Source organism: Penicillium brevicompactum (genome assembly GCF_028827555.1).
Source record: "Penicillium brevicompactum strain IBT 35665 chromosome Unknown utg000005l_segment0_segment0, whole genome shotgun sequence".
NCBI classification, from domain to species: Eukaryota; Fungi; Ascomycota; class Eurotiomycetes; order Eurotiales; family Aspergillaceae; genus Penicillium; species Penicillium brevicompactum.
Genome location: NW_026623208.1, coordinates 4,533,128 through 4,558,591, shown reverse-complemented (window position 1 = coordinate 4,558,591; position 25,464 = coordinate 4,533,128). Strand labels below are relative to the sequence as shown.

The 25,464-nt window shown below is 49.7% G+C and overlaps 11 protein-coding genes across 11 annotated transcripts; 6 read left to right on the top strand and 5 right to left on the bottom strand.

Annotated features, from left to right (window-relative positions):
* Positions 1 to 252: 252 nt before the first annotated feature.
* On the top strand, positions 253 to 1,191 carry N7506_007588 (YWTD domain-containing protein; the record flags this gene model as incomplete). The annotated part of the gene is made up of 1 exon (XM_056956881.1): positions 253 to 1,191. The coding sequence occupies one exon, from the start codon at positions 253 to 255 to the stop codon at positions 1,189 to 1,191; it is 939 nt and encodes a 312-aa protein (XP_056811215.1).
* A 1,664-nt stretch (positions 1,192 to 2,855) lies between these two features.
* Positions 2,856 to 3,272, bottom strand: N7506_007587 (uncharacterized protein; the record flags this gene model as incomplete). The annotated part of the gene is made up of 1 exon (XM_056956880.1): positions 2,856 to 3,272. The coding sequence occupies one exon, from the start codon at positions 3,270 to 3,272 to the stop codon at positions 2,856 to 2,858; it is 417 nt and encodes a 138-aa protein (XP_056811214.1).
* A 741-nt stretch (positions 3,273 to 4,013) lies between these two features.
* Positions 4,014 to 4,910, bottom strand: N7506_007586 (uncharacterized protein; the record flags this gene model as incomplete). The annotated part of the gene is made up of 1 exon (XM_056956879.1): positions 4,014 to 4,910. The coding sequence occupies one exon, from the start codon at positions 4,908 to 4,910 to the stop codon at positions 4,014 to 4,016; it is 897 nt and encodes a 298-aa protein (XP_056811213.1).
* A 2,842-nt stretch (positions 4,911 to 7,752) lies between these two features.
* On the top strand, positions 7,753 to 9,383 carry N7506_007585 (putative MFS sugar transporter; the record flags this gene model as incomplete). The annotated part of the gene is made up of 2 exons (XM_056956878.1): positions 7,753 to 7,960; positions 8,023 to 9,383. 2 exons carry the CDS (start codon positions 7,753 to 7,755, stop codon positions 9,381 to 9,383), a joined length of 1,569 nt encoding a protein of 522 aa, XP_056811212.1.
* A 1,640-nt stretch (positions 9,384 to 11,023) lies between these two features.
* On the top strand, positions 11,024 to 11,542 carry N7506_007584 (uncharacterized protein; the record flags this gene model as incomplete). The annotated part of the gene is made up of 1 exon (XM_056956877.1): positions 11,024 to 11,542. One exon carries the CDS (start codon positions 11,024 to 11,026, stop codon positions 11,540 to 11,542), a length of 519 nt encoding a protein of 172 aa, XP_056811211.1.
* A 763-nt stretch (positions 11,543 to 12,305) lies between these two features.
* N7506_007583 (uncharacterized protein) lies at positions 12,306 to 13,190 on the bottom strand (the record flags this gene model as incomplete). The annotated part of the gene is made up of 1 exon (XM_056956876.1): positions 12,306 to 13,190. The coding sequence occupies one exon, from the start codon at positions 13,188 to 13,190 to the stop codon at positions 12,306 to 12,308; it is 885 nt and encodes a 294-aa protein (XP_056811210.1).
* Positions 13,191 to 15,922: 2,732 nt separating this feature from the next.
* On the top strand, positions 15,923 to 17,230 carry N7506_007582 (uncharacterized protein; the record flags this gene model as incomplete). Its single annotated transcript, XM_056956875.1, has 1 exon — positions 15,923 to 17,230. The coding sequence occupies one exon, from the start codon at positions 15,923 to 15,925 to the stop codon at positions 17,228 to 17,230; it is 1,308 nt and encodes a 435-aa protein (XP_056811209.1).
* A 592-nt stretch (positions 17,231 to 17,822) lies between these two features.
* Positions 17,823 to 18,965, top strand: N7506_007581 (ribokinase; the record flags this gene model as incomplete). Its single annotated transcript, XM_056956874.1, has 1 exon — positions 17,823 to 18,965. The coding sequence occupies one exon, from the start codon at positions 17,823 to 17,825 to the stop codon at positions 18,963 to 18,965; it is 1,143 nt and encodes a 380-aa protein (XP_056811208.1).
* A 1,375-nt stretch (positions 18,966 to 20,340) lies between these two features.
* N7506_007580 (uncharacterized protein) lies at positions 20,341 to 21,349 on the top strand (the record flags this gene model as incomplete). The annotated part of the gene is made up of 3 exons (XM_056956873.1): positions 20,341 to 20,446; positions 20,504 to 20,808; positions 20,849 to 21,349. The coding sequence occupies 3 exons, from the start codon at positions 20,341 to 20,343 to the stop codon at positions 21,347 to 21,349; spliced, it is 912 nt and encodes a 303-aa protein (XP_056811207.1).
* A 320-nt stretch (positions 21,350 to 21,669) lies between these two features.
* N7506_007579 (transcription factor TFIIIC subunit TFC1) lies at positions 21,670 to 23,697 on the bottom strand (the record flags this gene model as incomplete). Its single annotated transcript, XM_056956872.1, has 5 exons — positions 21,670 to 22,855; positions 22,907 to 23,015; positions 23,064 to 23,141; positions 23,194 to 23,500; positions 23,557 to 23,697. 5 exons carry the CDS (start codon positions 23,695 to 23,697, stop codon positions 21,670 to 21,672), a joined length of 1,821 nt encoding a protein of 606 aa, XP_056811206.1.
* A 756-nt stretch (positions 23,698 to 24,453) lies between these two features.
* Positions 24,454 to 24,747, bottom strand: N7506_007578 (uncharacterized protein; the record flags this gene model as incomplete). Its single annotated transcript, XM_056956871.1, has 1 exon — positions 24,454 to 24,747. One exon carries the CDS (start codon positions 24,745 to 24,747, stop codon positions 24,454 to 24,456), a length of 294 nt encoding a protein of 97 aa, XP_056811205.1.
* Positions 24,748 to 25,464: the final 717 nt, after the last annotated feature.

The window sequence follows — 25,464 nt, the reverse complement described above, 5'->3', positions numbered from 1 at the left end:
CCATCCCGACAACTCATTTTGGAAACTTGGATAGAGAGCAAGTGAACGGAATTAACTCGGTTGATCTTGTCGGATCAAACTTGCCGAAGAGCATTCGATGATGCTATTACTGGACCCATTATCGCGTGGTACGCAAAATTTTGAAGATACTATTTATGGCTTTACATCCTGGCAACACACCCTGTTGAATTTCTCCCCCGTAACGTTCGACATTTGTTGTGATTTCATTGAAACGCTTCCCTTTGACAAGAAATGACTATTCACACCACTCCATCAAGCTCTAGTTCGAGTTCGAGCGGCAGAGTCTATTTCCTTGACATCGGTCTATCAACATATCCAAACCCCAATGGCCGCATTGTCACTTGCAAGCCAGATGGGTCCGACGTCCGCGAGCTAGTCACCCAAATCAAGACTCTGCCCGATGGAATTGCCATCGATTCCGACCGTCAACACATCTATTGGACCAATATGGGCGTACCCTCTGCCAACGACGGGTCAATTCAACGCTGCGATTTGTCTGGAAAGAACATTGTGACCATTATCCCCGAAGGCCAAACACATACACCAAAGCAAATGACAATTGCAAAGCAGTCACAGAAGCTGTACTGGTCTGACCGTGAAGGAATGCGCGTCATGCGGGCCAACATGGACGGCAGCGATATCGAAATGCTATATCGATCTGCTTCACCGGACTCCGACAAACAATGCACGTTGAACTGGTGCGTGGGAATCACCGTTGACGAGGAGTCTGAAGTCATCTACTGGTCCCAGAAAGGACCTCCTCGAGCGGGCCAAGGTCGAATTTTCCGAATGAACATGCAAATGAGTGCCGGAGAGTCACCGGAGCGGAGATCTGATGTCAAGTGTATTTTGGACGGCCTTCCAGAGCCTATTGACCTGGAGCTGGACACCGCAACTCAAACCCTCTACTGGACTGATCGTGGCGATCCCCCATGTGGGAACACTGTCAACTCAGTTGTTCTAGACGCAACTGTCGATAAGCTACAGCCAACGATTTTGGTTCGAAAGCTTCATGAAGGAATTGGGATTTCTTTGGACCTGCAAAATCGCCGCATGTTCTTCGGTGACCTCGGAGGTGGTTTGTATAGTGCAAACTTGGATGGGTCCTGTAAGAACACTCTCATCCCCGAAATTGGGGGTGTTACCACAGGCATCTTCTATGTTGAATAATTGGGCGATAACTCACATCACTCTTTGGAGCGGTCGATAACGATATATTCTTTTGCGATATCTGTTCAACACAATAATAATATGTCAAGGTTTTCTGGGTCAAATCCATGAAGATAGAGTGTGAACCAACAGTGGACGATGAAATAGGGGCATTACGCCTGTAGAGGTATCTCGCATTGCTGTTGGTGGACTAGTACCGGTATGGTGAGGCCTTTCCACGAAGATGCGTGTGTTGCATAAGAGCCCCTCGCCCATCTTCCCCCGAAATGGACATTCGTGTAATGCTCCTTGCCGGTATCAGAGGTGATAGACAGTGCCATGGCGATCTAGTGGATCTCGTAATGTGCTGGGAGGTGCTGTGATGAGCAAATGAAAGTCAGTATCGGTACATTGCTTTGAAAACGGCAAGGCTATCACTGTCTTCCCAAGCTGTGGGTAAAAGTTGAAGGCACTGGGTGTTGGGCTCAAATCCAAGGCTGTACTGGTTATCATCTCACGTCACTGAGTGACGGTTCCCCGGAATCCAGGAGGTCTCATCACCATGTGTTAACTTGCCCCACTTGGGTCCACCCTTGTCTCCATCAGACCCACCGCCAACGTCTGAATCCGACAACTCTCTCCATCATGGGTAGGTCGAAAAATTTGCTTTGTAAACGGGAGCTCAGGGAAGAGAGGTAGAGGAGAAGGAGTAGTGGCAGAAAAAGATACAGTGGAATAAAGAGCATGACAGGAGGGTCCACTAGCGCCAGAAAGAGACGAGAGGTCGATATGGATCAAGGCTCTGGGGCTGTTGATCGAACCGTGGGAGAAATTAACACAGAGATAAGAGGTTTTTGTGTACCATGTATAGGAGCGGTTCGCCAGGCCATGCATGGATTCGTCGTCACAGGAAGGGAAGCCCGGAGAGGCACGCGGTAAGTGAATCCAAATTGATGATAGAAATAGGAGACCAGAAGCCACCTGGAGAAGCTGAAATAACATACTGGGTAAAGAAGTATGGGGTTTAACGGACCTAAGTGCAGATGGAATGGCAGGGATGCCTAGCAATTGACAAAGATAGGGCTTGAATTCCGTAGAAGAATGATATGAGAAGGAAAAAAAGGGGAAAAAAAGGAAGACAGGCTCGAACCCCACCCATTCGATGCATGCTTTACCAGCAGAGGCTTCAGGTGAGGTTAACCCTACCCATATGATGCATGCTCTACCAGCAGGGGCTTCAGGTAGGGTTACTCGATGGTGACCCGTCTTAACCACTGGACTACTCCAGTGGTCTCAAATGGTTATGCCCCAAGACGACTGATATTGGTTGCTTTCTTTGACCTATGCCGGTTCATATAGCTCGACCAGTCTACTGTTAATGTCTAGTCTCTTCTTCATTCTTGGTATTAATCTCAACTAACTCTTGCTTGATCATTCTTCTGTATTCAATTGAGCTGAGAATTTGTTTCTCTACAGCCATGCAAGTTGGAGATTCTAATTTAATTTAATCATTTGCTTCATGCCAAACTCTTCACCGCTGCGTTGAATATTGTCTTTCAAGATTCTAGACTATCAACATCTGCCCATGACCGTATAGCATGCACTCTTTCGGTCTTTACTCCCCCATGCCGTTTAAAATGAAATGAATCTCACCGCACTGGCAGACATGGCTGTAATTGTGAAGCTCAAACAGTTGAATCAGTCTCCAAGTCATTCTTGGCAAACTCTCTCGCCATCTGATTTGCAACTTCCTTTACAAGCGCAAGTTCAATGGAGGGGTAAAAATGGATCTCGATATGGATCCCGGATCGCTCGATCTCCTCGGACATAGTTTTGATGTCATTAATCTGCGCTCGCACTTCTTCGTTGCGCTGACTCTTTCCCGAAAGTAACCAAACCATCGAGTCTTGACTCTCGGTAAAGATAAAGGGCTCCTTGGTCTTGAGGTGGGCATGAGATCGAGTGAGCTCCACATGAGACCATTCTTTGATATAGTCGTACAGCTGGTCATCGTGCTCAGGGAGATGTCGAATATTGGTCGAAGGTTTGTCAATCTCCATGATTGCAAAGTTCAAAGCTGCAACAATTCCGAAGAGTGACATCAGATGGAGATTGCTGGTCTTGCACCTCTTAGGGGATGATCCCCTTTTCAAGGCCCGATAGCCGGGGATAAAGCAGTGGTCGATCTGCCAACAAGAATGCCTAATTTTCAGAGAGTGGCAGGTTGAGACCCAACCAAGAAACATTTTCACTAACTGGTCAGCTTTGAAGATGCTTGTGTGGAGTGAGCTAGCCTACTTTAGCACTTGGACGCCAGTGCTTATGAGGAGGGTCTTTTCCATCTCCTGCATCGCATCGACCTTGTACAGGGCGCAAGATCGGAAGACAGCTGGATTTCAAACGGTCTGTGGGACAAAATTTTGTGCAAAGGATATGGAGAAAGGATGGTGGGGAAATGAAAGATGGAGAGAGAAAATAAGCGTGCTGGGTATAACTTGTGAAGGACAATACCATGAGCAGAAATCGAGGTTGAGCTCATTCAGTTATATAAGTACACCTGTTGTAAATATTGGTCACTTGATAGGATCTTTGGCTACACGGCTTTATTTTTGACATACTGGCGATTGAATTTTCAAATGAGGTTGAGATGAGATAAATTAATGAGGTTTCTTCGACATGAGCTATCTCCCAAACCCCGAAAAGGAACAAGCAGAAACACCTCTCAAGCATTCCTCTCTTTATCAAGATCTTCGTTGGAGTTGTATCGTGCAAGTGGGAGCCAGGGTCCAGGGTGACAGGCTTCATTTCACTTGTGTCGAGGTTTCACTTCACTTGTTTTCACTTCACTTGTATGAATCAACCTTGGAACTGGATGGGTTTCCCTCTCTCCTGACTTTGATGACATCCTTAGCTTTCTCGCTCGCAAGATGCTTTCTGGGGAATCTTTGACGATTGCAGCAATAATGGATCTCGAGATGAATCCCTGACATTTCGATCCGTTCAGAAAGCGTTTTGGTTTTTTCAAGGTGCTCTCGTGCCTCCTCATTGCGCGGGGGTCTCTTTAAACGCAGAGCCTCCATTATGTTATGGTCATCAGTAAAGACAAACAATTCTTTCGGCTTGGTGTGACAATTGGAATCGGTCACTTCGACACGAAAGTTTTGAGCTAGATGCTGATACACCTGGTTATCTGGTTTGCAATGGTGCATTGCATTGGAGAAGGGTCGATCAAGCTCCTCTAGGGCAAGATCAATAGCAGTTGCGATGGCAAAATGTCCCACTGTATTGTCGGTGATGCGCTTTCCGGGGTATTCCCGCCCCTTAACTTCCCATGTGGTTGGTGAGACAGTCGAAGTGGTAGGATTTGTTGTCCATGGAATCGGTGCCTCGGTTCCGTGGGGAGCTTTCATCCACACCACCCCCACTGCTCCAGACCCTTCATGTAGAATACCACTAGTCCATATGACCATTCGATGCGTGACTGACTCTGGCACAGGCAATTCATAGATCTTGCTTGCAAAGTACAATGCTGCTTTCTTTTCGACTTTGTGGTTCACAAATCCCACAAACCTCCGGAGCTGTGCCTTTGGGATCTTTGTTGATTCAGAATCCGCCAACGACTGGGAGTCGGCTCTTCTCTTGCGACCCTTGTGAAGACATATTTCGGGCTGGTTTGGATAGACGGTGGGGTTTTCGAGACTTAATTTTGGAAATCCAAGTGATAGGTGTTTAGGTAACATGACGTCCAGAGACGACGTTAAAACATTGCTGTCGCTCATTTGTCAGCTATAAAGGCCTCCATGCTCAACGAGTGGGCAAACCTTGGGTTTTGAGTGGAAATGCTCAAAGCTGCCATCCTTGTAACCTCGTCCGTGTCTTTCATTCCCTGGGCATGCTTTGGTATTTGAGCGGAAATACTCAAAGCCGCCGTCCTTGTGACCTCGTCCCCCTCTTTTGCTTCTGGGGTGTTGTCCAATTTTTCCATTTTGCAATCCCCTAAACAATGAGCAACGCTGTTGATACGGGATGGTGAATGGAGATTATCAGGCGTACAGATCAGACACTGTGACAATTGGCGATTGGAAGTTTGTTGTGGAAGGGTGTGAGGGACAGAGAGAGAGAGAAGTGAGAAGAGAGAAAGAAGAAATCACGCACCCTTCGTGTCTCGTGGAAAAGTCTGTTGACCACTCTCCCAGTCTTCAAAACCCTGAGATAAGGTGATCAGATAAGCCACGCTCGTAGCCCACGACTAGGCAAACAGAATCAACTCCCTGGATTGACCATGGTATTGTGTCTGCAAATATGACTTAGCCTTAACTAAAGCGTCCGATGTCCCCTCCAGGTATCGGAACGCCAGCCACGTCTGTCTTCTGACAATGAAAACAGACGAATTCAAGCCATGCATGCTTTCCTGATCTTCAAACTCACAACATCTGGTGGTCAGTTGGCCGTACAAATGATTGGGAATTTTGACTTTGTCTATTCTGGCATTTAGTGGTATTGTTCAGGTGATCATGAGGATTCGGATTGAGCTCAACAAAAGGCTAAACTGTTAATGTCCAAGACGGTGACATTTCTCCCTCCTTCAGCCCCAGGGGCTTCAAATTGAGGAAGCAAGAAAGCTCTCTACGAGGAAGCAGAAGTTCAGAAAGGATGACTCATTGGAGAAGGGTCTCTGGGGCATTAAATACCCACAGAACGGGCGCGCAAACGAGAAGCAATCGCTGTCGTGAAGCGACAGCCCAAACGCGCACTGTTGCACGAAGCAGCAGCAGCAATTGCAGGGATTGCTTGTTCAACACAAAGGGTACTAGGTATAGGTAACTGTCATGAATCTCGCATGGGTTGCGAGGCATCAGGTAGCTTTCAAGTTTATCACCCTAGCTTACTCGTGGATAACTCGGCTATACCGGTCCAAATAGGAAAGCTCAGTCCAAAACCCGCCCACTAGGCACAGTCCGTTGTTGGGTTCCCCCCTATGTTTGTACGGCTTGGTGATTTGGTAATGGAATGCAGAAAGATACACGCTACTTCAATCGGCTCGATTTAGTAATGTCTTGATCCGGCAGAGATCTCCAGGTCGGATAATGCCACTGGAACGGAGAAACAAACAGTTCCACGCTATAGACTAGAATGTAGCCTCTTTGGGATCTACAATCATAAATTGTCTCTCGAAATAGGACCTATAAATTGGTAGACGCAGAAAAGAACATCGAGCGAGGGTATTCCCATGTGGTCTTTTGTTCAGCATAGACAACATTCCATTCAGTCAAGAGATGACACACAGAAGGCCAAATTTTTGGTAGGTGCCCAATCCGCAAGATGAAAAGCCGGGGTTCATATGCACGGCCATGAGGCCTCTAGGCCCACTTTACACCGCATCGAGACCCAATGGCCCTGTGCGATGATTACCCTCTCCATGTCTTCAGCCGGTCAATACCGATGAACTTTCACGGGAGTATCAGCCCTCCGTGGCGTGGATCACGGAACTTCCAGACCGTGAGATGTTTGAGTGCGAACTTTCGGACAACCCTAAGTCGAAGAGTGGAGTGGAGATGTCGATCCATGTAGTGGAAAACAAGACTCAAGAGAATCTCAGGGGGGGCTCCGGCTCAGGTGACTGCGTGACGTCCAATTCCGTTTCCAAGACCTCGGGAGAAACTGGAGGCATTCCAGAGCGAGATCCGGGGGCCGGGGAACCCCACTTTCACGGTGGAGACTCTCATAGGCTCACGCGTCGCATCTCACGCACAGAACCTAAATGATCCCGTGAATCTGGAGTTTCAATGGGTGCTTCTCAAGTGCTTGGCATGTATAGCGACCCTTCCCTCAATCAGATGGCAACTGGACTGTAGAACATGAAAGGAAAGAGATCAAGCCAGTAGGGCACGGGCGACTCATGGAACCTCGGGTAGAACCAGCCCGGAACAGCCGAGGTCGGACCTTGGAACGACACCTTAATATTCAGGTGTCGAGGAACATTCAGATCTGAACATCACCGGCCTTCTCCGGCGACAGTTCAAGAGCTCCCATCAACTGCCATCTCCGTGAGAGCCAAAAAGCAGAATAAAGTTATACCCTTGTCGTCTCGCTGTCCCAACACGAGCAGCCAAGCTCATCAGAATGGAGATCTGAGGACTGCCGGCCGCACCCGCCCCCCGCCAATTGTGGGGAAAGACGAATCGCAGCGAGCGATGAGTCTCACATTTCACCCCGTGGAAAAGAATCAAAGCTAGAGGTCGGTAATTAAGTGATCGGTAGTCTAAATTGGACTTTCCGGGGTACATGCCAAGGGTTGGCGTCTGGGGAATCCAAACGTGGAATTATCACCAAACATAATGAGATGACTGAGGAACGTGGATGGGCGAATCAGAGCAGAGGGCGATAGAGTGGTAGACGGGGACCGCCGACAACCGAAAGACTCGACTTCACGATGTTAACGTAGCGATTCACTGACCCACTTGTATGTCATTGTTATCATCTACTTATATCACGAAATGACCGTATCAATCGGGTTATCTCCACCATCTTCTGCTTCTTTAGATCTCTTTGTTGTGTGCAATTTCATCCTCAATATTCACAATGGCGAGACGATATCTCGGCCTAAGAGGCAATGCCCTCCTTCGTGCCGCTGTGATGCTGGTCGTCTGTCCGACGTTCACTTGCTATGGTTACAACATGAGTGTGGCCGGTGGCCTGTTGACACTCGAGTCTTTTAATACCCAATTCCCGAGAATGCAGACAATCAACGTACCCGACGATGTCAAGGCAGGCAACTCTCTCATCCAAGGTTTGTCAACCGACTTAGAATCAATCTATACGACGACAATCTCTGACTCGGGCATTCAACAGGTACCGTCATCGCTTTATATACTGTCGGAGGTATCTTCGGCGCTCTATCATGTGTCTACCTGGGTGATCTATGGGGCCGTCGCAAGGTTATCTTCGTCACGAACTTCGTAACTATCATCGGCGCAATCCTCATGGCATCCTCGTTCCAATTCGCCCAATTCATCGTCGCGAGACTGGTTCTCGGTTTAGGTATTGGTGGGTACGTCGCCACGGTGCCAGTCTGGCAATCTGAGATCTCGCCAGCTCATAAGCGAGGCTCGAACGTTGTCACGGATGGTATCTTTGTTGGTCTTGGTGTGACCATCGCCTTATGGATCGACCTCGGCTTCTATTTCGTCAAAGACAACTCCGTCTCTTGGCGTTTCCCTCTTGTCTTCCAGGTCGTCATGTCCCTCACCGCTATGGTCTTCATCACCATGCTTCCCGAATCGCCTCGCTGGCTGATCAAGACCGGCCAAGTCGAAAAGGGTCGTGAAGTTCTCGCCGCCCTCCTTGACGATGACGAACACTCTGCCGCCGTCAACGAAAGCGTCACCAACATTGAAGCCTCCCTCCAATTCTGCGGCTCTGGCAAATGGACCGACATGTTTAAGAATGGCCCCAATCGAATCTTCCACCGCGCATACCTCGCCGCCACCGGTCAAATGTTCCAGCAAATGTGTGGAGTCAACCTGATCACCTACTACGCCACCACGATCTTCGAACAATATCTCAACATGACTGCCGTCCAGTCCCGAATCCTCGCAGCTGCTATGGGTCTCATGCAGCCATTTGGTGGCTACTTAGCATACTACACAATCGACCGATTGGGCCGCCGTCCACTCATGCTCTGGAGCGCAGCTGCCATGGCAGTCTGTATGGCCGGCCTGGCTGGAACAACGGATCCGATTGCTGCGGATAACGAAGGCGCACTTGCCATGGCAGTGGTATTCCTCTACTGCTTCCAGTTTATCTTCACAGTCGGCTACTCCGGTCTCACATTCCTGTACGCCGCAGAGATGGCGCCTCTTCAGGTCCGCGCAGCTGTCAGCGCTGTCTCCACCGCCACCGTGTGGGCATTCAACTTCCTGCTCGCAGAGATCACACCAATTGGATTCGACAGCATTGGAAGTCGGTATTATATTATCTTCGCTGTGATCAATGCCGCCATCGTACCCAGTGTATACTTCTTCTTCCCCGAGACGAAGGGACGCTCGCTGGAGGAGATTGATGAAATTTTCGCGCAGTCTAAGAATATCTTTGATCCCCCGAGAGTGGCGCGTGCTATGCAGAGTCGGGTAGTGCACATTGGTGAGACGAACTCTGATGCTGAGAATACGGGGTCTAATGATGATGTTATCAAGGAGGAGGTCAAGGCTTGAAAGAGGAGAACTGATCTCCTTGGCTTGTGCCTGCTGAGACCTCATCTCGGATGCCATAACGATCTTTGGGAAATGTATATATGGTCGGGTTTGGCCGACCGGAACAGGAGCGACGGGTCGCTCACAGGCACTTAGTCTGCCTACACCAATCAAACAAGTTACCTATCTCTATCCGTCTGTAATCTGTGCCGATTTATCATTACTGTCCCTACGGACTGGAAGGATCGCCGTAGAACGGACGAGGTCCACTAGTCCTTCCGTCTTAGGTTTAATACTCAAGGCTGAACATCCACGATATTAACTTAGCAGCGGAGGACGCCTACAAGCTACTTTGTCTGCGTCGCCTGCCCAGGTCTACGCGGGTGGTGGTAAAGGACTATGTATTTCGATTCCCGGTAAAACTCGACTCTGTACTCAGACAATATCTAAGCATTTAACAAGACCCTTGTCCCTCCTAAAACGGCGGCAGCGCGAAATTCACTGGCACCATGGTTTCCTTCCGGGTGGCCGAAGAATCCCCACGGCAACAGCTATCCATGCAACCGAGTACCTTAAATTCTTCAAAATTGCATATATACTCAGAAGGAACCTTGGAATATATCAGCAACGGCTTTTTTCTAAAAGACATCGAGCCCAGCCAAATGAGCCGAGGTCCATCACTTTGGTCATTCTGGTGAAGCATGGCTGTCACTCTCGTTTAATATAGAAGTTCCAAAAAGCTGCCTTGTGCTGTCCTATACGACTTGAGCCCAGGGAGTCCTCGTGAGAGTAACACATAGCCCAACTTAGCAGGTAGAGAATCATATTGATTCAACCCTGGAAGACGACATCTGCTCGGGGATAACACATTAAGCTACTGTCACGGCAGTTATTAGGTTTGACCCCATCTGGGTATGTGTATAGCTATCGACCAATGAGAGAGATATGCGGGGTCTTCACATTGTCCACGGGTTGGACTTTTGCCCATCTATCTCTTTCGTCTGCACTCAACCACTCACGTCGTGATCAACCCACTGGCTTTTCCCGGTCAACCAATCATTTTTCGCGCGCAGAGTCTTACTCCAGATATCCGCGGAGATCAACAACAACCCATTTGGCAACTCAATATCGTGTGTCAACAATGCTCGCTTGCACTTGGTCCCACAAGTCAGAGGCGCCGTTCCCCAGCAGCCAACACATACGTCCGGGACATTTTCCAAAGGCCATGGCTCTACGGCAACCAGAATGCCGTCTTCTCCCATGGCTCCCAAAGTCTCAGAGCAGATGGGGGCTAATCCTCTAGCGAATCATCACATTCACAGCTTACCAACAAGCCTGAGATCGAAGGGACTCATCTCACAGATGATGGATAATCTAGACTTCGGCGTCTTGCCCATTCGGGCCCAAGACCCAGTGAAACGACCCTATTTCAGAAGAAGCTGCCGCAAATGAAGTTGCATTGATTCGAAAAACTACCACATCATGGAAAACCACGTATAGCGAAAGCAATACATTTCAAGTCAATTTGCTGGCTCCTGATCCACTACCCTTCATTTTAACAGTCTCTGTTCTCAGCAGATCATTTTTCTATAGACTATCACTCCACCCAGCCCGATATTACTGGAAAGAAGTCCCCTCTGACAGACGTTTCTACATCAACCATGTCGTTCCGTGCGTGTATGCCATCGCAAGCCGTCCGTCCTTTCAGACCCAGCACTACCATCAACGCTGACAACACAACAATCACCGAGTTTGACACCGCCGTACAAATTATGGGGGTAGTGGTTCTGAAGTATGAGCATGGAGGCACAACAAAGGACAGGGAACAGCACTACCAATTTGCTGGACATCAAGCCGGCACTTCCCATGATTTCCAAGGGGGAAACAGAGGCTATTTGCCAAATTTTCCCCAATCGACAGATCTTGCTCCACCGGATCGCTCACCCGCAGCCAAATCGAGCCACTGGGGTCTGTCCAACCCAGCAATATCGCCATTACAGAGCATTTCTGTAGCTAATAACGTGCTCTGGCTGCTAAATTCTGTCTCGATCCTGGCTACTGCAGCTAATGTTGCTCTGTCATACTTCAAAGACCTAATCTCTACAGCCGAGTCTATCACTCCGGATCCTCACTTTCTATGGTACCTGTCAGCCACTTTCACTACGCCTCCTGCAATATGAGTAGACCCAGGCATCCGTCTTTTATTGTCAGCTGCTGCTCGTGGGTTGACTACCTTACTCTGGCACTGCCGCCGACAATTTGAATATCGTCGCTTTGCATGATCAGCTACTTGATACCATCTACACTGGATATTACCCCTGCCCTGCTTCCCCTCCATGCTCACAATACGCAATTTGTGTCAAGTTGATCATTTTCAACCCTAGCAGCCAGGATTGCCTCTGGGTCTAATGTCATAAGATGGCGACTGCTGTGAACAGTCCGGTAGCTATTCTAGGGACAATTGACAGGGGCGGTCCTCACTGGGTACTCATTCTCGCTCTTTTTATGGGCCGAAATAAAGAGCCTTCTGGATGTATTGGCAAGAGAAGTTTCTTTGATATGTCACATGCAATTGAACTCTGCCATCATTCAGAGCTAGAGCCACCCTTTGCCCATCTCAATTCAAGGCATCTCAATTCAAGGCAAAGTGAGACAGAAGTGACAAAGAAAAGTGAGCTGTCTCAAAGTGATACTTACACTGCAATACAACTCAAAGAGAAGCAAAATCGTTCGTTGAGCAACCTTGGAAGGGCCTGAAGCGTAATGTTGTGACACGCCGAGTTTTGAACCTTGGAATGAGATCATTTCTCCGCTAGTATCTGAAATCGGCTTGAACATGAGTAAGTGATAATAATTTAACATACAGCGTAGAGATACAGGAATGTAAACTAAGAAACTTCTGACCACTCTGTACAATCTGAGCAGAGAGTTCCATGGTACTGATTAAGTCGCGCCCCGGTTGCTGACGACCTGATTGAAGGTATTCTTGGCTGCAGGTCCTAGAGAATGATACCTGATCCTGGCCATTTCCTTGGACCAATGTCCCGCCAACTGATCGGCCATCTGGTTCCCTCGGAGGTGGGAGTGTCCCTTTGCCCAATGGAACTCCAGGTGAATACCACTTTTTTGCATCTGACAAGACAAATGAAAAATCCTGATAAGCTGTTCCCTTTCCAACGGCCCCCTGTTCGGATGTCGAATATTGAACCTGGATATCATATTCAACGCATTCGTGCTATCCGTAAAGATGAAGACTTCTCTGAAAAAGTCATGGAGAAGAGACCGAGTCAATTGGTGAGGGTATGTCCGCATCAGATTTTCGAAAATTGTGGGATCGCTGTTCTGCTGGCAAAGGGCATTTGCGGAGGACCTTTCAAGGAGATCAATTGCCTTCTCCATGGCTTCGGCTATCCCAAAGAGTTCCACGGCGTTGTTATTCTTTGTTTTGGTTGGGTAACATCTTTCCAGGGCTGCCCACTTGGTAGTAGTCTTGTTGCCGGGAGGCCTGGTCTCTTTCCACACGGCGGCAGCGGCTCCACATTGCTCACGAACGGAAGCATCTGTCCACAGAATTACTCGCTTACTGAGGCATTCTGTAGCCGGAAATGCGTCGATATTGCTCGCGAATTCAATTTGTTCATTATATGGCAGCCCAAAGTTCGTAAATCCTTGAATTTTGCCTTCTCCGAAATCAAACGATCGTGGCTGTAAAACCTTCAAGATTTTGTTTGGGTGTGGGGAGCTTCCGTCATCTTCCCATGGCGCACTGCGCTTGCGTCTGATTGGAAGATTCCCCAGTTGTCCACTCATATTGGGGTATCGAGACATTCGCTTCGGTATCTGGAGGCTGGAAAAACGCGTTGGAATTGGACGGAAAGCGGTTGTGTGCCTAGAGCGTGGATCTGGTGTGTTCGGGCTATTGCAAAAACGCAAAGACTCAAGTCTGTGGTTCTTTTTGGGTCAGCTTTGAGATCCTCGGTGTCAATCAATGTCAACAGGCTCAGCTCACCTCCCTTTCACAACTTTTCTTTCAGTGGACTCCTCGTCTGGGAGGCACTAGTGTGTGTAAGGCGCGCAGTGATGGACTTCCGGTAACAGAAGATTCTTTCGTGGAGCAATTCGAGGTCTTTGGGTGTGTTGTGTGGAGATGGAAAGACATCTGGGGGAGTCCGGGGGAGCTTCACCTTCCTAGGGCACTCCCTTCTCGTAAAGCTACACTCTTCTACTTGGGGATATCTTGTAGCTACTTGAAACAAAGGCAGATGGCTTGTTCATCCTCTAGCTTTCTAATTTCCTAAGCAGGGTCATCAAGTGGCAATTTATCATATCATCACTGGATGGAAAGAGGAGTGGGAAAAATAAAAAAAGAGGCAACTGCCAAACTCGTCTAGCCCCTGGGATCGAACCGGGGACATTCCAGCTGTATGATTTTCAGTTTCCCTCAGTTTCCTGAGAGCGACCACACGAAACCAACTTCATGGATAAGGCGTAGGTGAGAGAGAGTGGATGACCGAGAGCATACCACTCAACCACTTTGGCGGCAGTTACAATATACTACCTCGTTTGGACTTAAGTACGTACTTTTTGCTCCCCAACACAGCACTCTCTCATACTTGACAGGTCCACAAGCTTCTTCATCTTAACTACTTAGCAGCCTGCCCTATCTATGATCGATCACCTGATAGAAGGTAGACAAAGTGGAGAGGGGGAAAAAAAGGAACTGCCAAGCTCGCCTAGCCCCTGGGATCGAACCGGGGACATTCCAGCTGTATGATTTTCAGTTTCCCTCAGTTTCCTGAGAGCGACCACACGAAACCAACCGCATGGATAAGGCGTAGGCTTAGGTGAGAGCGGATGACCGAGCATACCACTCAGCCACTTTGGCGGCAGTTACAATATACTACCTCGTTTGAACTTAAATACGTACTTTTTGCTACCAGCACAGCACTTACATACTTGGCAAGTTCATAAACTTCATCTGAACATGTTTACCTACTTGGCAATATGCCCTATGATCGATCACCTGACAGAAGGTGGGGAGGGAAAGAATATAAAAAAAGTGGAACTGCCAAACTCGCCTAGCCCCTGGGATCGAACCGGGGACATTCCAGCTGTATGATTTTCAGTTTCCCTCAGTTTCCTGAGAGCGACCACACGAAACCAACCGCATGGATAAGGCGTAGGCTTAGGTGAGAGCGGATGACCGAGACCATACCACTCAGCCACTTTGGCGGCAGTTAATATACACTACCTCGTTTGGGGCTAAATACGTGAACAGTTCCTCCTTGCTTCTCAACACGGGGTCAACAGGCCTCACATGTCCTCGAGCTTCGTGTTGGCACCTCCTCCCTCCCTCCCATTTGTCTGTTATGAAGCATCACCCTTGTCAAGGTACTCTGATAGCCTGGGAACGTTTACCAAGCCCCGACATGAGAAATCACAACTCCCCCATCAGACTTTCCCCATACAACTTCGGCCAACCCTTTTTGGATTATTGCCCCGCAGCCGGTGCACCACCTTATTTTCCCACAACATCACCGAGATGATGGGCGCGTCACCACAGCCACTTGCTGTGAGAGATAACTAGGAATATGTTAGTGCCGAGATGGTCACCCAGAGAGTATTTTCTTGTTTGCCAGGATTATACTTAGCCACTGCATGGCAGTTGCTCTGACCCGATGTTGAATTAAGTTTGGGTGCATCTCGGGGGGTGGGTCTACCCGAGTGCCACAAGCGGAACAACGGCCCGAACCTCGGGTCCGTGCGTGATTATCTAAGCCGCCTTTCGTCAGGTATAGTTATCCAAAGCTCTTCTTCCAGGGATTCCTGATCAAAAGGTCTCTGCGAGGCTCAGAACTTTTGACAGAGCATACAGCGATAATCACTATCAAGTATGAGCCGATCACGCCAGGATTAAGAGCCCTGTCGGTTATCTAATACAAGTTGGTCTCAATGACTGAGAAGTGAGGCTTAGGCGATTATGATGCAGACTTCGAGGTCAACCCGTTGATAGCATACGTGTATCATAATTATTCCCTCATAGTCAACGCTGTTTGGTTGTCTCAGACTGAACGTATCTTTGACATCAAGACATCTCACTTTGATTAAAATGAGATGGACTTCAACCATGAGTGAGTTTCAATCAATGAGCGAGTGAGGTAGACGAAGAGCCATCGTGGACTCACCATAGGCTAGAGCCTTAAACTAGAGTTTTTAACTTTGGGGACTATCAATTAGTTGGTAGATATTAGTTGGATATCCGTTTAACTTCTTCCGGGGTTAGAGTTGAGATCTCAGGTTCGCCCTTGATCAGACGGAGTCTGTGATAACTAACTATCGGTAGTTCAATGTAGCCATGGGACGCAGTCAGCCTGTTTGCGGCTTTCAGTTCTTTTCCGCGTTGGCGCGAGCTTGTGGGGGTGCGCACAAGAGCGTAGCTTAGCCTGAGAGGTATGATCTCAAGTCCTCTTTTACTCTTCCTTCTCCCAACAACAACAACAATAATAATAATAACAATAACAACAATAACAACACTCTCTTAACCTCCGCTTCATCCAAAGATGGATCCATTCAAACTTTTCCCCGTCGAGATTGTCCTCCTGGTACTGTCTTTTGTCACAGACTTTGTTGGCTTGGAAAGCCTCATTTTAAGCTCCCCATGGGTGCGCGCGGTCTTCGAAGCCCACCCCCGTCGAATCATCATGTCAATAGTGCGGTTGAATCCCATCACCGCTATGTCCGAAATCCAGGCTCAGCTTTGGAGAAGTGCTCTGATCCATAGACCCTCCGTCCATTGCACGGACCTAGACAGTTTCTTGCGGCTATGTCCAGATACCAGAACAGGTCCATACCTTCATCTCGCCCCGGCGACAGACGCCCTCCCCGAGCAAACCAGCGTGGAGCAAATTTTCCGTCTAATCACAGTCGCCGCTAGAATACAGCGGCTTGCGTGCATGTGCATGTTTGCCATGCACCGCAATTTCATCTCCGCGGTGGGAGATGCCTTCGGTCCTACGTCAGCCCGGCGAGCGGGCGAACCTATCGTTTGGCTAGAAGAATATCGAGTCTATTGGGCTTTGTGGCAACTCGAGAATTACGCAGCTCTTTGCAAGGCTGCAAGGTCCCGTTGGAGCTGGTCGACGGTATCATTCAACAGACTGCGTGATATCACCAACATCGACAGGAATATTGTCCCCCTTGCCGAACATATTTGGAGCATAGCTGCAGTCCTGGAGAGCTTAGGACTGCAGTGCTCTTACAAACTCATGTCAGTTGACATACTACAGGAGAAAAGTATGGGTGGGGTGGAGCCTCGAGGCCATGGGCCAGAAACGTCGAGTGAATTTGGTGATCTTCCAGACTATTCTCCCAACACCATCCCATTTTTTCAACTCCTGGATCCCCTCCCGCTCCAACCATTGCTTTCTAGTTCTGGCCCCCAGGACGTTTACCCGGTTTGGAGCCCGCCTAGGATTCCGAATGGAGAGTCCCAAACCGAAGTGGACTGGCTCCAGGGGCCCCGACATCGCTTTAGTCTCTCGCCTGCAGCAATGATGTACCAAAGCCATCGCCAAATGAATTCTAGCCGCAGGCGGTTCAAATACGCCACAGCGCTTGGCTCACCACGGCTTTACCGACTTTCCGGGGTGATGATATGGAACCTTTGGCGGATGTACTCGGTTGGCCTTTTCACCGTCAGATTCGACGGCACGAGATGTACGCCAATGGGTGACATCGTGGAAAACACTCAGCTGAGCTCCAAGGACTTTGTGCAGAGGTGGTCAGCGCTGATCCGAAAGCGCACCCCTTTCCTCAAGTATGATGTCAACTCGGTGTTGAAATTTGCCAGAAGCAGCGATCCACACTGAGTATCAACACCGCCATTACAAGTCAGAAGGGCAGAGGATTGAGCAGCCTTAATGGTAGTTGTTGGCCAATGGTGCAACCAGTGACTCGCCAGTATCAGAAGCACCATCGCCACACTTTCCACGGCTTTTCCAGTTCTTTGAGCTAGTGTGAAATCGAAGAGACGAGCACATTGTTTTTCGGATTGTTCGCACAGTGAAGATCCGTCTTTGTCGGGGAAAATTATGACCAGCCTGGAGAACTATTCCTGACGCCTTCCAAATCCAAGCTTGGCGTCAGCACGAGAGGGTTTCTTTGATGGTGATATTTCGATCACATCAACTGTTTTCCACGGGCGAGGTATTCGGGATTCCGTTGGTAGAACGACACTAGGTCCCGAAAGGCAGATTTAGATTAGGAGAATTTGAATTAATACGTTGAACATACTTACAGAAGCGCTATTGCTTCCTCAATTGGATTCCAGTCCTCTGTGTACTGTAGGAGATCTTTCCACGATTTCGAGCTTTGACCCATGGAACCATGGCGCCCCACCCGACGTCATCTACCGTTCATAAACTTTTCTCGCGCTTCACATCTTCATCTCACACAAACACCATGGCCCCTCTTATTCGAGTTGTCGGCTCCCTCAACGCCGACATGGTGTCTATCACACCTCGGTTCCCGAATCCAGGCGAGACAATCACCTCCTCGTCCTACTTCACCAGCGCAGGCGGCAAAGGCGCCAACCAAGCCGTGGCATGCGGGCGAATGTCCCGAGCCAAGCCGACCAGCGACGCCAATTCCACGAGCGACGTGCAGGTTGAGATGGTGGGCGCAGTAGGCGCATTGGACGGACACTTTTCCGCACTGTTGAAGCCGACACTCGAACGATCGGGCGTTGATGCTTCGCGGGTGAAGATTGTGGAGAATGCTTACACGGGAGTTGCAGTGATCATTGTCGACTCGTCTGCCGGCGGCGAGAATCGCATTGTCTTCTCGCCTGGTGCAAACTACGATGGTATGCAGCCGACGCCTGAAGTACTGGGTATGGCTCTCGCGGCACCAATGCCAGACGTCATTGTCATGCAGGGCGAGATCCCCGTCGATACAGTGATCGGCACACTACGAGCGATCGCAGCCGAGAAGAAGAAGAGCCGCGCTGCTGGAAAACGTGGCATTGAGTGCGGTCCCGATGTCATGTTGAACCCGGCACCGGCACCGCCCGGGGGCCTACCGGAGGATGTGTATGCCGGGGTTGATCATTTGATTCTGAATGAGACGGAGGCCGGGCTCATGACACCGCCTACGGACCAGTTACTTCGCACGGTGCCCGACGCGGAGGCATTGGACGGCAAGGAGAAGGTTGCTCGATACTTCCACAAACTCGGTGTGACGTATATACTCATTACGCTGGGAGCGAAGGGTGTCTGGTACAGCGCTGCAGATGGAGGCCACTCGGGGCCCAGTGATGGGGTGCGACGGTTTACTAACGAGCTTCCAGCCGCGCCTGTCTCACGGGTCCTGGATACCACTGCGGCGGGTGACACCTTTGTTGGAGGGTATGCTGTTAAGGTTGCTCGGTGGCGGGAAGAGCGTCGCGCAAAAGGCCTCGCAGGGCAAGACGTCACGGATTCGGAGAAACCGGACCGGTACAATACGCTTATGGACGAGGCGATGCGCCTGGCTGCGCGTGCTTCTGCCCGGACTGTGGAACGTCAGGGTGCGATGGACAGCATTCCCTTTGAGGATGAGATATGATCATATTCGCCACCCAGCGGTTTAGACTATGTACTTAATTGAACCGTGATCGATGAAACCTACATGCGAAGGCTAATATTGAGGTCGATCGGCATGTCTTTTTCTTGATGCGGTAGAATACCGACGCGGGTAGACGTCGATGGCACAAAGGACTGGATCTCCGAGCAAGGTTTCGTGGAATGCAGGTCGACGAAAATCCCGAACCCCACGAGGGGAGGCTTGAAGAACCATCCCTATTAATAACCCAGTCAACCGCACTTGGATTTGAGGGGCTGGATTCCTACGCCTGTTGAAACACAGGCATTTTCCAGCATTTTGAGCGCGCAATTCCAGGCGCTAGAACATGATCTTTTTTTTTAGCGTTTCTTATTTTTGTCTCACTCCGTAACCAAAGTCAGTAAGACCGCAGATGCGCTGGCAGAGTTTCATTCCTGCAGCACACCCATTAGCGCAGTTGGAGAATTCACGTCACGACTCAGTAAGGGGACGTGACCGTGAAGTGCACATCGTGTCGCGCGTAGTGGTCACTAGTACTTGTGTGATGGGACGATACTAGGCGGAACGCCAAGTACCGGGTACTTACCCGACGCGTCTAAGGGATACTCGACGCGACTAGGACATATCTGGATTCTCCAGTTACCTGGGTGAGCGCGTAGTTGCCTGGGTACCTAAGTGCCTAGATGGTTACCTGGGAACCTGGTTCATTGCCTCACTGTCTTGGTAGTTACTATGGTAATCTACGAGAACAAAGTCGAAGTATAGAAAGTATAAAACAAAGTTGAGGGAAAACGGGGACAAGGAGCATAATGGGCATTACCATGTCAAAAGCAAAAGCGCGTAGACCCGTACTCCGTACATTGTACATACACGAGGGAAGAGAATGGATCACTGGCATGAAACACGATTGGACTGCGCTGGGGCTGCATAAACGCCACTTGAGGAATTGGCATCCAACCGGCCCTCCGAGATGCCTTGCGCGCGAAGACGCGCTATGCTCCTTGAAATACTCTCCTACTCCCTCCATTTGTGATCCCTCCACTTTTCCCACCTTTTGATACCTTGCTTGAACCTTGAATCCATTGGACTCGGCCATTATATCTACCTCTCGATCGCTGCACATCTGAATCATTGGTGTCATTATCTGAATCATCCCTTCGTTCAGTTCGGTGTAGCAGTTTCTACCCATCCTCTCTTTTTTGTGTGGACCCAAACAAAGTTATTGTGACGAAGTCCTATTTACTATCATTCAAGAACCCCTCTCTTTGATTCGAGTTATCGACTTTTTTTTGCTTTTTTGCCCATTTTCCTTTTTGACTTCGACGACTCGCGGGGTGTAGACCGCCGATCCCCACTTGACCAAAACAAAATCTTTACAATGGCCCTCACCATGACTCCCACTCGCCAGCCCTTGGGCTGTTTGGACTCGCCGCACATGCGTCCTATGATGCGATCGAAGCTGAACCGTCAGAATCAACAAAATGGTACGTTGCGATCCATGGTCGGGTCTGCGGCCCCAGCTAACCGAACCCTGGAACCAGTCCTCTCCCTGAAGGGCCTCAACAGCCCCAAGAACACGATCTTCATCGACTCCGAGAACATTGAACCGAGTTCTACCAAGCGCAAGCGCACATTCGACGATGACGAAGAGAACAGCAACCCCAAAGCATCACGCGTGGCTCTCTCGTCCCGAATCTCACCACACATCACAACACCCAAGCCCGCGCAATCATCAACCCCCAAATCAGCACCGATTAAACCTGCCGGTCGCTCCCCACCACCCAAGTCAAGCAAGTCCGCCAGCCGTCGCTCCATCACCAAACCCAGAGACCTGAACAAGCGCGGGGTCGCCCGCCCCTTCTCCCCTCGCCTCCGCACTGTCCCAGACCAAGTCGAAGCCTAAGCCTAAGCCCAAGGCTCCCGAGGCATGGTGCTTCGACATCCATGTCGATACCGAGCAGGAGGAGATGACCAACTTGATGCAACACTCAACTACTGTTCTTGATATCAGTGACGATGAGGGGAAGCCCACTGACAGCCGCGGGAAGGAGAATGTTCCCCCTCACGAATCGGGCGTCGTTGTCCCCAGTGCTCGCCAGGAAACTACTGCCAGTGCCAATGCTACTGCCACCCGCAAGTCGCTTGTGGACCGCGCCCCTTTGGGTGACCTCAATGCTGCTGATTATTATGCCGACGGCTGCAATGCTTTCTCAATCACCGTTGTGTATGAAGATGAGCCTGAGTTCAAGAAGCCTTGCTCGCCCCTCTCGCAGAGCCAGGAAGCTGTCGCTGCTGCCCCTGACCCATCTGCTGCCGAGACCGCCACCGATCCTGCTGCCGAGCCCGCTACTCCCAAGCCTGATGACGAGGCTGAGAAGCTCAACTGATTTCCTCCGTCTCTAAAATTGGGGTGTGCATCTGGGTCTGGTGTTTTGGTTCTCCGGCTGGTTTTTATCCAATACCAATTTGTTTGTTTGGCGCTCATTGTTTGATTCTTTTATTCTTTCTTGTTCGGCGTTGGTGTCTTGGTCTTTTGTTCACGACTTACGTCTCACTATTGTGACTACCCGGCTTGCATTGCTCTCTGTTCTCCGGTCCTTAATCGTTTTGTCATGTCTGATGTTTAATGATGTACGGTAGGTACCTTTAGCTAGCAATCGAATTATCATTTCTCAAGATTGTCTTGTTAAGTAAGCTCCTTGTAGAATCATTCGTCTTCGTCTTCATCCATGGGACCATTATCATCCCCCTCGTCATCGCCTTCTCCCTCGCCGTTAGCTTCATCCGCATCTCTGGCAGCAGCAGCAGCGGCCACCTGTGCCGCGATCATCTCTTGTCGTTCAAGCTCCTCCTCTTCTCCTTCACTCTGGGCCTCAAACTCAACGGCTTTCTCCTTCTTCTTTCCCTTCTTCTTCTTCTCCTTCTCTTTCTCTTTCTTGTCCTCCTTCTTTTTCTCTTTGTCTTTACCAGCCGTCGCTTGCCTCCACTTCGGCGCTCCACGAATCGTAGACCTCACCTCCGTCGCCAACGCAGTCTCCTTGCTAGTGCTCGTCTCAAGATCAATCGTGAAAAGCTCAATGTCCTGCTCACAATTCGCATGATCAGGAAGCTTCATGATCCTCACATAGTCCTCATCAACAGGCTGCTTCCCTTCCATCAAAACAGCAATCTTAGCTCTCATTACCGTCTTCGCCTTTCCAAGCGTTCCATTACCGTACCAGCCGTCGGTAACAATCTCGCATTCCTTGCGCAGGAAATCTGGCGCCGGGTTCTCGGGATAAAGCGCAGCTCGCAGCTGCGGGTCTGTGATATCACGAATCATCCAGATACGACCATCGGTGGAGAGTGGCAGCTTGCCGTTGAAGATGTGGCCATCTATATCGGCAGAGCCGGATTCTTTATCGAGTCGGGCGTCACTGGGACGAGGAAGGTTATGTCGTCGTCCACCTGCGCCGTCGCGACCCAACTCTGCTTCTCGTGAGAAGAGACGGAACATGAAGGTTTGGTAGTGGCGGTATTCTGGGGATGTGCGCGGGTCTACGCCCAATTTGACGATTGCGTCGCGCCACGGTCCGGATCTGAAGATGTAGCCTACGTATGGGATGGCGTGACGGAGGTTTGAGCGTTGCGCATCTGATGTTAGACTGTTGCGGATAGCGCGACGGGTCCAGATTGGCCGCTGTTCGTACAGTGCTTCGACGGCGGCGATTGTGTCGCGCATGCTTTGGTCATGAGCTTCGAGAGGCAAGAGGTTCTCGCGTGGCTTTTGAGGGACTGTGGCGACGTCGAAGGAGACGAGATGAGTCAGAACTTTACTGGCAGTTGAGGTGTTGATTGTTTCCATTTGGCCGGATTTTCCCACTGTCTTCTTCACGGTTGGGTTTTGACGGTAGCTAAATTGGTTAGATTGTGGATTCGTTGGTTCGGTGGATATTTCATCTTACATATAGTGGAACGGCACGTCACCATGGCTGAAGGATGGTGGTGGGATGATATCCGCATTCTTTTGGGTACCCTTGCCCATGTCGATGTCGAATTGTTTCATTTTGTCAACTGTAAAGATTAGCTGATATTCTTCTACAGAAGCTCTGATGTACTCACAGTCATACGAAAGGATCTGCTCTCGGAACCTGTTGGCGAAGGAGCTTGCCTGTGTCGAGTAGACGAAATCAGGCATTCCTGTGGGTGTTAGCATGCGTCCGATGAAAGAAACCCATGGTAAGGAGCGAACCTCGGAAAAGATGCGTATGCTCAATGCTCCCAACTGGCTCTATCTGATAAGTCGTAGGGTTGTCGCTGAGGCTGCGCAAGAGATCCTTTGCTGTGCGTCGCGGTGGGCCTGCAACTTCAGGCTCTGGCGAATATTCAAAAGGCGCATCTGAACCTAGTTTGCGTTTCCGTCCAGTCCTCTTTGGGACGGTGACTTTGAGCAAGACGTTATTTGATGGCACGTGAGTTGACTGGACTGGCCGAGATAGGGCATCTCCGGGCCGCAATACCAGATTGGCCTTCGGGTCTTCCCTGGTCCGGTCCAATATCTGTCGCTGGTCAGTATAGATCACAATCTTTTGTAATCATCGCTTTTCATCCTTACTGATTTGATTCCGGCGTCGCCTTGTAGGGTTTCAATGGCCTTGTCGACATTGCGCACGATGGCAGGGTGCTCGACGCTCACGAGCTGCCGGGCGGGAACGGGGTGAAATGGCGCCGTCCATGGATTATTCTGGTCGTCCATGATGGGAGAGAGACTTTCAAACTTGTCAAAGCAAAGAATGAGGACTTGTCCAGGCTGAGGTGTAGTTAATCGAGGGTGTCGCTGGTGAGTTGGGTCAACGCAGCTGCGATGTAAGGAAGTGCCCTTTCGCAAGTCAGGCCAATTTGATTGGACTAATGTTACACTCCAATGGATATGAATTGGCAATTAAGACATTGAAGGCAATATCTGATATCTTACAGTCTCAAGAAAAGGATCCTACATTCCACATGTGGTTTAGTGTGCCAGGTGCCGCGAAATCATGATGACTCAGCGTACTACAAAGTGGAGCCATTGGAGCCCTGAAGACTACAATATGCAAGAGATTCTTCGAACTTTGACAGAGGTGTTTGTTCTTTTGCAAAACTCGGGTTTTAAAATAGGCTCTCAACAAAAGGCAGATAGTGAGTCAAGCCCAGCATAAGATATATTGGCATAGCCCAGTTCGTCCAAGCCTTCCCCTCCATGACTTTTTGCTTGATTGCCCGATGTGAGTACAGTTTCTTGTTTGATTCTCGTTCTCCATTGTGTCCGTCAGGATAAGGTCGGTCTCGTCTGTGTCTTTTGGTCTTTTTGTAACATGCTCTCTCGGGTATGTCCGCAGACTTCTTCTTCTTCTTCTCCGTTTTCCGGGTGCAGGGTTTTCGGCGTTTGGATGGACGTCACCCCGTAGAAAAGGATTATAATTTGAATTTGTGGCATACTCTCATGCACAGTTCAGATGTAGAAGCGTGATCTTCACGAGGATTTGCGCAAGTGCCGCGAAAAGAACTTGCGAGTTGAAGTCACCATGCTCTTCAGTTTGCGTCTGAGTGACCTCTTGGGTTTTGCTTCGGCTGTTTGGGTAGCGTCGGCACTTGGTTCCTCTGGAGGGTCTCGCAGCTGTATCCAGGGATTCAAGGGCTCGGGAGGGGGCCGCGCTGGCGATACAAGGATCTCATGGGCCTTGAGTGGGCGGCCGTAGAGAACGGGGGTTTGGTCTGGCGGAGCGGCGAGGAACTCGGGGGTGAGGTAGCTCCCGAATGTTGCCATGATCTCTATGCTTGGTGGTTCTTGCGGTGGACTTGGGATATGAGAGACGGTTGAGGGCCAGATTGGAGGTCAATGCTGCTTCGTGAAGAGAAGCACTTTCCACCGTTGCTGTGTTTTCTACTCTGTCCACACATGCCGGGAAGGCATGGCCTATCCAAATTTTGGAAGGAACAATCGAGTTTTCTTTCCACTTATTGCATAGGCAGGTTCATTTCCGCTGGCTTTTTTCGAGCATCTTGTGTCTCCCGATGTCCGTATTGAGACTCGAGCTTATTGAGGGATCAGTTAGGTGGTGTCGAAAGTACTCCTCTCATTAGTCCGCAATGTAAATGTTGAATGTCCACCAGGGCATGTGGCTTCTCGGTTAGCTCTCCTCGAATTTCCAAAGGTACAAAAGCCTTGAGGGTGAGAGGGCATCACTTCGAGTCTTCGAGTCCTACTGGGTTGAAGATGAAATAATCGGACTTCATTATATATCTCCGCCCATCTCCGTAATTTGTCAATGATATTCGCCGCATATGTAAAAATACGAATTCTGTCCAATCAGCAACTGGTGGAATAATACACCTGGACATGCAAGCCACTCAGATCAGCCACCTATTAATATCGCTGGACGTCTCAAATCCACCAACTATGGAACATGCGGGCATATCAAGTTGAGAGTAAGAAGTGGGGTCGAGAGCACAGACCGCACTGTCTTCAGCTGGTCCAACTTGG